This window comes from Podarcis erhardii (genome assembly GCF_964252035.2).
Source record: "Podarcis erhardii genome assembly, chromosome: 3".
NCBI lineage: Eukaryota > Metazoa > Chordata > Lepidosauria > Squamata > Lacertidae > Podarcis > Podarcis erhardii.
In genome coordinates this window covers 99,626,291-99,639,382 of record NC_138507.1, presented here as the reverse complement: position 1 = coordinate 99,639,382, position 13,092 = coordinate 99,626,291, and the positions used below count along the sequence as shown (strand labels likewise).

The 13,092-nt window shown below is 40.7% G+C and overlaps 1 protein-coding gene across 1 annotated transcript in view; it reads left to right on the top strand.

Annotated features, from left to right (window-relative positions):
* SERTAD4 (SERTA domain containing 4) overlaps positions 1-11,109 on the top strand; it is a 30,031-nt gene extending 18,922 nt beyond the window's left edge. Inside the window, exons 3-4 of the mRNA XM_081854939.1 lie at positions 2,940-3,055; positions 9,591-11,109. Coding sequence (XP_081711065.1) covers positions 2,940-3,055; positions 9,591-10,370 — 896 coding nt within the window. The 3' untranslated portion in view covers positions 10,371-11,109. The remainder of the gene's footprint in view (positions 1-2,939; positions 3,056-9,590) is intronic.
* The last annotated feature ends 1,983 nt before the right edge of the window (positions 11,110-13,092 follow it).

Genomic DNA, 13,092 nt, shown 5'->3' with positions numbered 1-13,092 from the left:
CAGACCAAGGGCCAAGACTTAGACCTTATGAAGAGATAAAAAATCTATTCACTGGGTGGTTGCAATACCACCAGGTGAATGATTTGCTAAAAGAGGACAAGAAGAAGTTGGGTTTTGATGACAAAAAATCAAAATTCAATGTAGAAGTAATAGAAGGTAAAAACAAAACCCTATCTAGAATCTATGACATACTTTTGGAGTGGTATACAAAGGACGAGGAGGTGAAGGAGGCAATGATTAAATGGGCAATTGACTTTGGTTATAACATCGATTTTGAAAGGTGGCTGGAAGTGTGGAATTGTAACATAAAGTTTACAGCATGTATGTCTCTGAGAGAAAATGTTTGGAAGATGCTATATAGGTGGTACCACACCCCTGTGAAGTTGGCCAAAATGTATAGACTAAAAGATAAGAAATGCTGGAAATGTGGGGAGGTGGAGGGTGACCTATATCATCTATGGTGGACATGCAAAAAGGTGAAAGGCTTTTGGGAATCGGTTTACAATGAGCTTAAAAGAATATTTAAATACACTTTTCCCAAAAGACCCGAAGCCGTTTTGCTGGGAATGACAGGTAAAGATATTAAGAAAGAAGATAGAACGATATTCCTCTATGCCACCACAGCAGCGAGAATTTTATTGGCACAATATTGGAAAGTGGAAACTATCCCCAATATAAATGATTGGCAAATTAAAATGATAAAATATGCTGAGCTTGATAAATTAACAGGTAAATTAAGAGACCACGATGAACAGAAATCTCTGAAAAATTGGAGTAAATACTGGAACTATATTGGAATAAATGCTTAATGTGATTGGCGGGGTCAGAACAAATACTACCAGCGTGTGAATTTAGGCCTATAGATTAAAAATCAAAAACGTAATGGAAGCAGATATTCGATACTTACCAAAAGGATGGAAGGAAGTCCAGGAGGCGGTTTCTGTGGGTGTGTGGTTTTTTTTTTTTTTTTAATCTTTTACTGTTTTGTGAAATAGCCAGATTAATCTATCTTTGTATAGTTAGAGAGAGGAAAAAGTTGGCTTGTATATCTTGACTCTTTTTTTTGTTACATTTTTTTCTTTTGTATTTGGTTGCATGTTTGTTATGTGCATAACCTTAATAAAAATGTATTTGGGGAAAAAAAAAATTACCCAAAGAGATTGTTCCTGATCACTTAGCCATGGTTTAGATGATCATCTAAACTTGGATACGCTAGGCTAGTGTTTCTCAAACTTGAGTCTTCAACTGTTGTTGGACTACGACTCCCATCATCCCTAGCTAGCAGGTCAGGGATGATGGGAGCTGTAGTCCAACAACAGCTAGAGACTCAAGTTTGAGAAACACTCTGCTAGGCCTTACTTACAAGTAACTATAGATGTGGAAGGGCAAATTGTGTTTCCTTCAGGGTGTTTAGAGACCCTGAGCCTGCATATGCACCATACAGTTAAAGCACATACACTCTCAAAAGGATCCTGGGAAGTGTAATTTACCCCTCACAGAGCTACAATTCCCAGCACCCTTAACATACTATAGTTTCCAGGATTCTTGGTGTGGGTGTGTGCACTTTTAATATATGGTGTGTATGCAGCCTTAGTCTGCTTTGCTTTGATATGCCATTCTTTGGCTATCTAAAAAGGCCTGGTTCTAAATATATTTGAGAAAAAGCCGGGGGGGGGGAGGTTAAGATTAAAATTCTAAATTGATAACAGCAACTGTAGACTAGCTAGTTTTCAATACTGGTGATTGCTTAAATGTTTTTATATTTTGCCTGCAGCCATTGCATGAGCTTGTTGGCTAACTGTCAGTACAGTCTTTTTTTAATAAACTAACTAACTAACTAACTAACTAACTAACTAACTAAGTCACTAACTAACATGCCACATGTAGACTTGGGGGTGTTCTGCTGCAAAGGAAACTAGATGCCACCCGGTTTGTCTTGCACATCATTTATTGGAGGTTGAAATTAACACTAGGAGGAAAATGCAATAAACCCCAAACAGGTGGCCATATTAAGTGCTAGGCAGTAATTAAAATTTCACTCTCAATGGTAGCATATGGTTTGATTGGAGTATTGTGACCCAGGCTAGATTACAGTATCCATTGGTCTCAAAAGAGCTCAAAGTAATTATATTTTTGGCTACCTGTTCCAAATAACTTCCTTTCTATTGGGCTTAAAGGGCATCATCCCAAGTTGGTTATTACAGCAAATTATGTTTATTTGATAAATAAATTACAAATTGGATTTGTCTTCCCATGAGCCCAGCATTTTTTTCTTGCCAGAGGAGGGTGATGTAAGTGTACTGTTGTTAAGAATTGAATTTTTTTGGGGGGGTGGGGGTGACTAAAAACAGCTCTGGAACTTTAGCTATTAAAATCAAATTCTTGATTAACGTAGCATCAATTTTCACAGGTAGCAGCCCACTTAACTACATCCATTAATAATTCCCCTTCCCAATAATTTGGAGAGTTGTCTCAGCCTTTTCCAAGAAAGTTAAGCCAAACTTATAAATCTTTAGCAACTAATACTTATGCTACCAATGCATTAAACTTAATCAGCCCTGTCTAATTCCTCGAACTACTACAGAGTGTAGTTGTGAACGTTGCAGTTTTTCAAATGGCTTGAACAGACAGAATGAATGTTTCCTTGAAGTCAGATATGCAGAGGGTGCTTAAGCTCATGTGACAACTGTGCTTAAATAAACAGACTTGTTTCCTAAACGGTCTTGCAGCACAACCCTTCATTGCTTACAGCATTTTCTCACAAAAACTATTATTAAACTGAATTTCTGTTTTGTTAATGCTATATAAGCATATAAAGAAATATGTAGTAGAGTTCTGGTGCACTGGGGAAGAAACGGATAAGGCTTTTCTTCTACTTTTTGTTTTTTGGAGTGGGGGGACCTCAGACAGATTGCTACATGCTATTTATTTTCTCACAGGATCTCACCACAGAGGAATTTCAAATCCTGTAACAACATCCAAGATCACGTACTTTAAAAGGAAATATGTGGAAGAAGAGGACTTTCACCCCTCACTCAGCAGCTGTACACCTAAAGTAAGTTTCAGAGAGCAACATACATGTGGATCCCAGCTAGCAATCAACCCAGACACGACTTAGCTTTAGCAGAGTGCCACCCCTTGTCTGCCTTCAGACTCTACTGTGTTCCACTGCTTGTATCTGAAAATACTCCACCTGGGTTACGTCCATATTTCAGTTCTTGTTTCGTTTTTCTTTTAATCTGTATCTGCTTTTCCCCCACTTGCACTCAACTAGTATGATGAATGGAATAGCTGTCACTTTTGCTTTCTTTACGACAATCAGATATAGACACCCTGAACACTTATACAGCCGTACAGTCATACCTTGAGTTGAATGTGCTTTGGGTTGAGTGCGATCGAGTTGCACTACGCGGCAACCCGGAAGTAACGGAGCTCTTTACTTCCGGATTTTGCCGCTCGCGCATGTGCAGACGCTCAAAATGACATCATGCGCGGAAGCGGCGAAACGCTGTTGCATCTTGCGTTCCGTTCGGGATGTGAACGGGGCTCTGGAATGGATCCCATTCACATCCCGAGGTACCACTGTATCTTGGTTGACGAATGCCTTGCGAGTTGAACGTTTTGGCTCCCAAATGCCGCAAACCCGGAAGTGAGTGTTCCAGTTTGCGAACGTTCTTTAGAACCCAAACATCTGATGCAGCTTCTGATTGGCTGCAGGAGCTTTCTGCAGCCAATTGGAAGGCACACCTTGGTTTCCGAATGTTTTGGAAGTAGAACGGACTTCTGGAATTGATTCTGTTTGACTTCCGAGGTACGACTGTATACCCAATAAGTCTTGGAGCACATTTCCTTTTTGCTCCTCAGTGAGTACCTAAACTGGTTGTTGTAATGCATTTTGTTTCATTTATTGCCCATATTTCATTTTCCCATTCCTGGGAAAAACCCAAAGTGGTGCATAGCAAGCACATCTGTTAAGACAACATATCAGAATAATCAATATATTAAAACATAGCACATGTAAAAATATAACACAAATTAAAGTCACATACATCTCTAAACAATAGTACAGCAAACCTATTAAATCCATACAAATTAATTCTATAATAAGGTTCCTCCTTCATGTCACCATACTTGGTGTACACAGATGGGAGCTACTTCTCTGTGGGATGATCCCATGTCTCTGAACAATGCATCTGAATAGCCTTCCAGCCATGTGCTCTAAACTTCCATGCTCTCAGGTTCATGCTGGATGAGGCAGATGAAACCTGGGTTGGCCCTCAGTGGGACACTCCTGGCATTCTTCTTGCTGCTCCCAATCTGCTGGATGGCAAATGCCTATGGTGTCCAAGGGAAACACCAGGAGTAAAACAGAGCAAACAGCTGTGTCCCTGGCTTTCCACCTTTGCAATCCATCACTGCTACCACTCCTAATTCTGCTACATTGCATGATCTTCCTCCCACACAATATTGAATCCCCATTACCTGGCAGATAAAGATGGTGGTAGCCAAAGACATTTTGGAGGCTGGGCTGGGGCAAAGCATACAAATGTTCAGTGGCATATATATATATATATATATATATATATATATATATATATAATAGCCAACAAAACAATTGAGAATTTGCTGTTATTTAATGGTGCTCCCAAATCTACTGCCTGATGTAGGCTGCTTCACCTGGCCTAAATTGTAGGATGAAACTTGGGCAAAATATCCTGGGTAAGGACTGACTGATCCCATTTAGATAAATCTGGGAAACACCTGGTCCAGATTTTACTGATGGTGAGGGAAGGAATGGGATGGAAGCATGGGAAGATCCTGAATCATGAGCCAGACGTCCAAGCTAAATCTCAACTCAGCCAAAAACACATTGGACAGCCTTAACCTTCAGCTGCAGCTCCTTGCACCTAACTAGAGCCCACCTTAAGGGGTTGTTGTAAGAATCATGAGGGCCAGTTTACATCTTAGAATGGCTGTGCATTGGTGGACAGCAAGCAATTGCATTTAAGTATTATTTCCCATATGCATTGATACAATGCTGGTGCTTGCTCTCACACTCCACGGTCCACAGTCCATGCAACAATAGTATGATAGATGTGCCAAGGAGCCTTTTCACACCAATTGCCAGCTTGCTGCTGGACTGAATTAAAAGTGCTGCCATTTGCCTTCATTGCCTGAGGCTCACATACCCCCGAGAACACTTTCCCTGGCATAAGCCCTGCAGCAAGCAGATAGGTTTTGGGCAGTAGTTCCAAGGCTACCCTCTTCTAATTGTGGTACAAAGTTGCTCGTCCCTCATGTCCCTCTGCAGAACTGGCTTAGATCAGTCTCAGAAAGTGTATTGCATGGATGTCCTGCTAAAGCCTCTTGTGCCATTTTGGGCTGCAGTCCTAAACACATTGACTAGGGAATATGCCTCGCTGAGATGTTGCTTTTGCACAAACACATATAGGATTGTGTTGTTAATGTGGGGTTTGCAAAAAACAAAAAACAAAACCAAAAAACCCCCATACCATTAAAAATAATAAAAATGTTCATCTTATTGTTGCAGGATGTGTTTTGGTTTTCGATTTGGTTAGCCACTTTGAGCCATTAATTAGTCAACTGTAAGCGTGATTTTTATTTTATTTTTTGCTTTGTTTTTGGTATTGTCACCTACATGTGATGGCTTTTCATCATCCTGCATGTTGAAGTGGAATTTCTATTCTGTCCCTGTAATGTATACAAATCTCTTTGGACCCCTGAGAAAATCACAGTATACTATGACTTGGATTTTGAGAACCACAGACGGAAGGAAGTTTACAAAAGGGGGTTTTCCCATCACTTTCTCCCCAGTGTCCTGCTCTGAGCCCCTTGAAAGCTTTTCTCGAGGGTTAGCGAATCCTCTTGAAGAGTAGGAATAGGGTTTGCAGACCCTGCTGAGGAGGGAGCAGAATTCACCCATAACTGATCAGAGTAGAGCCAATTTCTATGACTTTTAGTATATATTTTGTCTTTTTTATGCTGCGAACTGCCCTGAGATCTATGGACAAAGGGTGGTATACAAATTGAATTGATATTGATAATGATAATAATTCTCCTTCCACAGCATCTGGTTGTGCCCCTTCTGCTATTGTTCAAGGGTTAGGTGTTTATTTATTGTGACAGGCAATTGCTTTGCATTTTACTCTGCTGAAGGCTCAGCCATTCAGAAAGCCACAATAACATTAAAAAGCAACTTTGTTTTCCATTCACATGCTATTTTTCATTGGGACACGTAGCAAAAGCTACTGTTGTTGCCATCCTTGTTACTATATCCCACAAATTCCAAACAGAGGCAACATGGCTGCAAAGGGAAGTTTTAATGTAATATATAGCTTTGCTTCAGCATACTAATAAAACAATGCTCCAGAGCAAGAAAAAAGCACACACACAAAGCACACCACCACATTTACCTGTTTGCTGTTCCTGGTGGCATTAGCTGAAATTGAGAGACAATGGGCTAAAAAAACTGAAACAAAAACACGTGACTTTGTTCCCCAAAAGCAGATTTACAGAATAGCTCATCATAGTGAATGAAAATAAATGGAATACTGTATAGCTAAAAGTGCCACTGGAAAGGAATAGTCCTAAAGATCACTCCCAGTGGATATCAAACTTTCTAGTTTCTGAATCATAGTAGGTGTCAGTATTAGGAAAGCAGTGTTTTGCAGAACACCCACTGTTTAGATATACAGTTCTTACCTAATTCATTGTTCACTCCCACCCCTCATGAGATCAGGTAGCAATTTTGCAGACCTTGCAACTTAGATCTTTCTTTTCAGCCTACTGAAAATATACTACGAAGAGCAAATTAATGTATAAGAGCATTGCAAGCTTGCCATATTGCCCAGACATCTGGAAAATTAAGCTTTAAGCCCAGGGGAATGTTGGATTCTATGCTTCATGTGCATCATGACCTTTTTGCTAAGTAAGGTTGCCAAATGTGATGGTGATTTTTGTAAAGCAGATAGTTTTCCACTGGGAACTGGACAGAGACCAGCAGATAGTTTCACAGAAAGCTTCGTAGCCTGCCAGATATTTGTTGGTTTCTAGTCATGGCAATAGTGACTGCAATCGAACCAGGGACTATGAGAGGTTTTTTAAAAAAACAAAAAACCCACCACTGAGTGCATACAATGGACTTCTTGTATAAAACTGTGTTTATTTCAGAAACAATATTTCTGAAGCAGGGTAACTAATTACTTCATCTTTTTTTCACTTATAGCATTCTTTTTTTGCATTGCATATTTCCCCTAGAAATAGACCTTTGTTAGAAATTAATAATAAATTCCGTTTCAAAGTGGGATAGTGCAAAGCCTGGAACTAGTTTCTAAAGCACCAGAAGTGGTGTCAAGATGCACAGAAGGTTTTGCTCAAAGGGAAAGGATGCTGCATTGTTTTGAGAAGAGGCTATGAGAAAAATGGACCGTTGGAAAATATCCTTATTATCTCCATAGGAAAGATTTTTCCTCTCTGCCAAAATTCTTTGGCCACAAGGGAAAATCGGAACAAGAAAAACAAGACACAGAGAGGAATATCTTTTTCTTCTCATACAATATTTGCGTATGTTTTGGCTTATCTTAATCTAACAAGAGAGGAAGAAAGGAGGCAATTGTGCCAAGAGCAAATCTATGGGCTGGTAGCCCACACTTCCTTCACCAAGGTTTCTGAACTTGAAGAAATTCTCTGGAGCTTTCCCCACTCTAGCCTGCTGCATAAAGAAATAGATGACATCACTTCCTGTTTTCTGTATCTGCTTCTGCTCATATGCAAACAGCAAGAAGCCGCTTCACAAAACAGGAAGTGACAGTGAAGGACAGTGGCAGGAAGAAAACAGTGGCGCTATTAGGACCAGACTTTGTGGTGTAAATCGAGGAACCCACAGACCGGGGCAGGGGCTAAGGACCACCAGAGACAAGAGCAGCAGATGATGGGGCAGAAGGTTGCAGCAAGAAACAGGCACAGTGGCAGCATCTGTCACAGCTGACACCAGTTGCCACATTAATTTTTCTTTCTTTTTTTAATACAATTTGTTTTTGTGGGTTGAGGAGGTTGAGTAGGCTGCTCAGTGAAGCACCAATGGAGATTCCAGGCATGTCCATCACCATCCTTTCCCTGGAATGCGTCTTGGATCCATCTAGAAAACCACTGGGGAAGGGACTGCAGCGAAAAGGGGAACACCGTGAAAGTAATCTTCCCACTTTTCCAGCATGAATTCCTGCAGGATTGCAGTCCCTTTGGCAAACAGAAGGACAGCCCTATGCCTTATGATAGGAACATATAGATACCTAAGGGTTGCTGAGTTCATAGTATCAGAATTGTAGTGCAGGATGGGACCCCAAGGACCAGTTAGTTCAGCCCTCTGCAATGCAGGAATCTGAACTAGACCATACACAACAGACAGCCTCTGCTTAACCTCTGCTTAAAAAACTCCAAGGAAGGAGAGTCTCTTGAGAGTCTGTTATGGATATGAAATTAGCCTGTGTATTAAGGAAATAAGCTTTTTTCCAGATAAAAACATCTCTGGTTAAATTAACCCTCTGGTTAATTCACGTTCCTGCAAATCTCATTTGAGTCATTTCTTCATTAGAAATATTTTTTCCCTGCCATGGAAGCTAATGATTGTTGGAGGAAGTATGGTACTGTTCAAAAGTACAGATAATTTTTGCTTTGTTTCAGTTTTCCCCCTTTTTGCATATATACTATTCTCCACAAGGACACAGTTTGGCTCAAGAAGATTCCTCACAGCTGAACTAACATTGAAAAATGTCAATATCCCAGCACCGGAACACAGGAACATAGGAAGCTGCCTTATTATAATTCAGACCGTTGGTTCATCTAGCTCAGTACACTGCCTTGTAGCAGCTCTCCAGGGTTTCAGACAGAAGTCTTTCCCCAGTGCTACCTGGAGATGCCTGGGATTGAACCTGGGACCTTCTGCATGCAAAACAGATGCTCTACCACTAGGCTACAGCCCTTCTCCTGGGACCATATGGTTTTGATTCCTTCAGATCTTGGCTATTGACTAACTAGCTTTCCTGGGCTGCACTTTGGTAATGACAAGCCCACTAATCAGCTACTGGTTTGGGGGATTTGAATGTGCTGGAGGGCGAGGCAGAGAGGTCTTAAATGTTCTAAGTCCGTTTTGGGGGCCTAATCCGGCCTGCTGATGTAATCCGGACTCTGTGGCAGTTTATTTTCTGGGGGGAAATCCCAGAAAATTGTAAAAAAAGCTCAACAACTTCAATCCTAAAAAAAAGGTCAATAACTATGGTTGACCCTCACGCATGTTCACTTCATTAAATCTGGCCCTCTTTGAAAAAAGTTTGGGCACCCCTATATTAAAATAAATATGACTGCCCCAAATGTTAAATGATAGTCAGACAGGTAGAATCTCAACAACATGTTTCAGCTGACCTGCATTACAACCATCTTAATAATAATAATAATTATTAATAATAATAATGTATACCCAGCTGATCTGGCTGGGTTTCCCCAGCCACTCTGGGCAGCTCCCAACAGAATATTAATAAGTTGTTGTTGTTATCTCCTCTCTCTTTCATCTGTAGACGATATCTGTCTTTGAGGAGCGGGCGCATATCCTTTACATGTCTTTGGAAAAACTGAAGTACATTGACGACCCCGAAGTCTACTTAAGGAGATCCGTCCTCATAAACAATTTAATGAAGAGAATTCATGGGGAAATTATCATGCAAAACAACTGGTGCTTCCCTGCTTGCTCCTTTGGGGGGGCCTCTGCCCAGGAGTGGTTTGTTTCTCATGACTGTCCTTATAGAAAACGCCTTCGGATGGCAAGGGAAGACTGCGAAAAGATCCACACCTGCTGTTTTTACCAAGAATGCAGCAGCCACTATTTAAGTTTGCCATTGTCTGCTAATTCTGCAATGGGAAATTCCTCTTCTTCTTCCTCCTCCTCCTCCTCCTCTTCTTCCTCCTCCTCCTCTTCCTCCTCCTCCTCTTCTTCGATATCTATGCCAAGTTGTTCCCAACAGGCGGAATATGGTGTTGGCAGCACCCCAGTTTACCGGAGCGATGATCAGATACACATCAATGAAATTTTCATTACTAATGCTGGGCTGCATGGGAACCAGGACAAGACCGTATTAACCAATGAGAAAGGAAGCCACGATACAGAACGAGACCGTGCCTCAGATTGGGAGCCTATGAAAAGCGACCATGGCATTGCATGTAAAAGCAAATGTTATGATTATTTTGAGACGGGGCGTGCTGACAAGAGCAACATGAACGAATCTTGGAAGAAATCCTTACGAAAAAGGGAATGCTTACCAGGTGGCAAAATATGTTGCAGTAAAGGAAGTAAAATATGAACCACCTTCCTAATAACTGCAGTTCTAAAGCACGCACAAGCATGTTGAATTTATCGAACAATATTTCGTTCCGGATGAATTTTTCTGATAGTTTTATACAGCCAATACAATCATATCACAAGCTTCATGGATAGTTTAAAGGACTTGGCAGCCGAGTGCATTGAAGTGTATGTATGTGTGGTCTGCATCGCAGAGCTGTTGATACATATATGGAATCTTCATAAAGAGCTCCGTTGAATTGCAATGTGTATTTTAGCTTTTGTTGCTGAGGAAAACCAATAAACCAGACGGAGAAAACACACAACCCTTTTCACCTAGTCCCCTGGGGAGTCTGACATGTATTAAGAGGAATCTCCTTTGTGCGTATCAATTAATTATATATCTGATAAACAAATTATTACCAGCAAAGGGGGAGGTCTACTTCTTGCCCAAGAATAATGGCCGTGAGAAAGACTAGGGAGAGTTGAAGAGGAAAACACCCATATCCTTATCTAGTATTGATACCATTCAGATGTATTTATGTGTCTGGTTCAAGTGACCCAACTGGTTGCAATAAGACCTTTTATGGAATCTTAATCAGAAGCAAACAGTTCCAGCACATGCACAGTTTTCAGCTAAGCTGCAAGAAATGAGTGAGCCTTATGGTGGTTTGTTGCTATAAAGGGCAGAATTTCTTTGGTGCCTTACTTTTTAATCTTAATTTTTCCAGGGTGAAAATTAAGTTGTTGTTGTTGTTGTTTTTTAAAAAACAAACAAACGAAAACAAAAACAGCTTCAGCAGGGATGTAACCTAAACAGGAAATAAAATAATAATAACAGGGTGGATCGAATATTATTAGAAACCTGTATCCTTTGAAATACTGTGTTTGATTTCCTATTCAAATGCATCTATTCTTCGTTTTTGCTCAATTGCTTTTTGATTTGCCATAGTTAGGAAGGATTGAAGAAGAAGAAGAAACAATAGAGAGATGTCTCTTGTAAACAAGCATTAGCTGCTTGAACATTTCTATGGCAACTGTCTGTTGCTGTGATTTTTCCCTTTTTCCCCCTGGTATAATGAAGTTCATGAACCAGTGGCATGCTTTATACTTTATTCTGTTTCACATCATTTTCTCTCTTTAAAATTGTAAAGAGCATGTACTGGGGTTTCATATAACTTTAGGGTTGTTTTTTTATTTTGGGGAAGAAAAGCACAATGTTACTAAATGATGTGGTGATATAAGATTTTATCTGAAATGAATGTAAGGGTTTTATTTTTATTTTTTAAAGATCATCTTGGAGAAACAGGGGGGATAATCTTCAATTGTAAGAAGCACATTTTGTTCATTTTCAGGTGTCTTCAATTTAAAACACACATTCTGAGCAGGATCTGGCTGAAGTTCAGCCCGTTTGAATCCCACACGTAACAGGGGGAGGGTTAGGCACACCATGAATTTTGCCCCACTGAAATCGCCAAGATATTTTGATTGCTGAAAAAAACAACCAACCAGATGGGGGGGGAAACACTCAACTCTTTACATTTATCCTCCCCACAGGAGAGCAAGACCTGAATTAAGAGCAATCTTAATTTTAGCACAATGCTTAACTTTGACTGAATCTTGCCCTTGTTTTTGTTTAGGGGCAAATGAAGAGCTTCCTTTAACTGAGACTTAATCTATGTTTCAGTCACCACAGAATTCCAAATTATCAGCAGGGTGTATTCAGTTGTAACCTCCCGCCACACACCCCACACAAAAGAAAGAGGGGTGTGTGTGTGTTTGATCTTCAAGGCCTGTTTGCTGTTCCCTTAAACCTCTGTTTTTTATTCCCAGTGCAATAGCCACATGGATTACTCAAATAACTATGGGCACTTCCAGACTGTGCTATTTTCAAGTGGGATTCAATTATGTACCAGCAAATTCAGGTTGTGCTGTTGATTTAACCTGCAAATCCCCCACCTGCAAATTCAGACTTTTTGTGATATGGAAAGTGATGGGGAAATGTGCTGGAAAACGTCTAACCTACCTGTAAACAAATTGGGATGAAGTCACAATAAATAGGTCATTGCAAAGTGACTTCCATAGTATCTCTCAAATCTCTCATTCCTCACCCTACAGTCTACAGGTTGCAGACAAAGGGCCAAGTGAGGTTAACTAACTATTCAGCAGCTGCTGTTCCCCTATGGGCACACTTTTGATGCAGTTCTCAGCCAGGATGTGATGGGAAGGACTTCTGCTAGAGGGCTGCTGCCAGCCAGAGCATACAATATTTGGCAAGGTGGATACAGTGTCTGGCACGGTATAAGGCACTTCCTATGCTCAGGTTTGACCTGAGAACCATCCGTACTCATTGCAGATATGGAAGGTCCATTGTAGCTACTCAAAATAGATCCCAGGGATTATCTGTATGGTGGTGGCCTAGGTACCTGCAACTAGCAACCAGTGAGAATTTCCCCTTGTTTTATTTTAACAATGGAACTGGGAGCTCACTGTAGGGACAAAGCTGAAAATGTGACAGGGATTTTAAACCAATTTGAAATATGTAGGATTCAGGAATGTGAGTGGGCAGTGCAGTGGGTGACCTTGCAGTGCCCTTGTCTGTTTGTGACACCCATGGGCCACCAGGTTAGCCAAGCTGTTATGCTTCCACATCTGCTGCAAGCCAGAGCTGAGCAGGGGAAGGAGGATAATATGGGTGGATTTTAACAGGGGTTCCAAATCTGAGAACATGGGACTAGTCATAG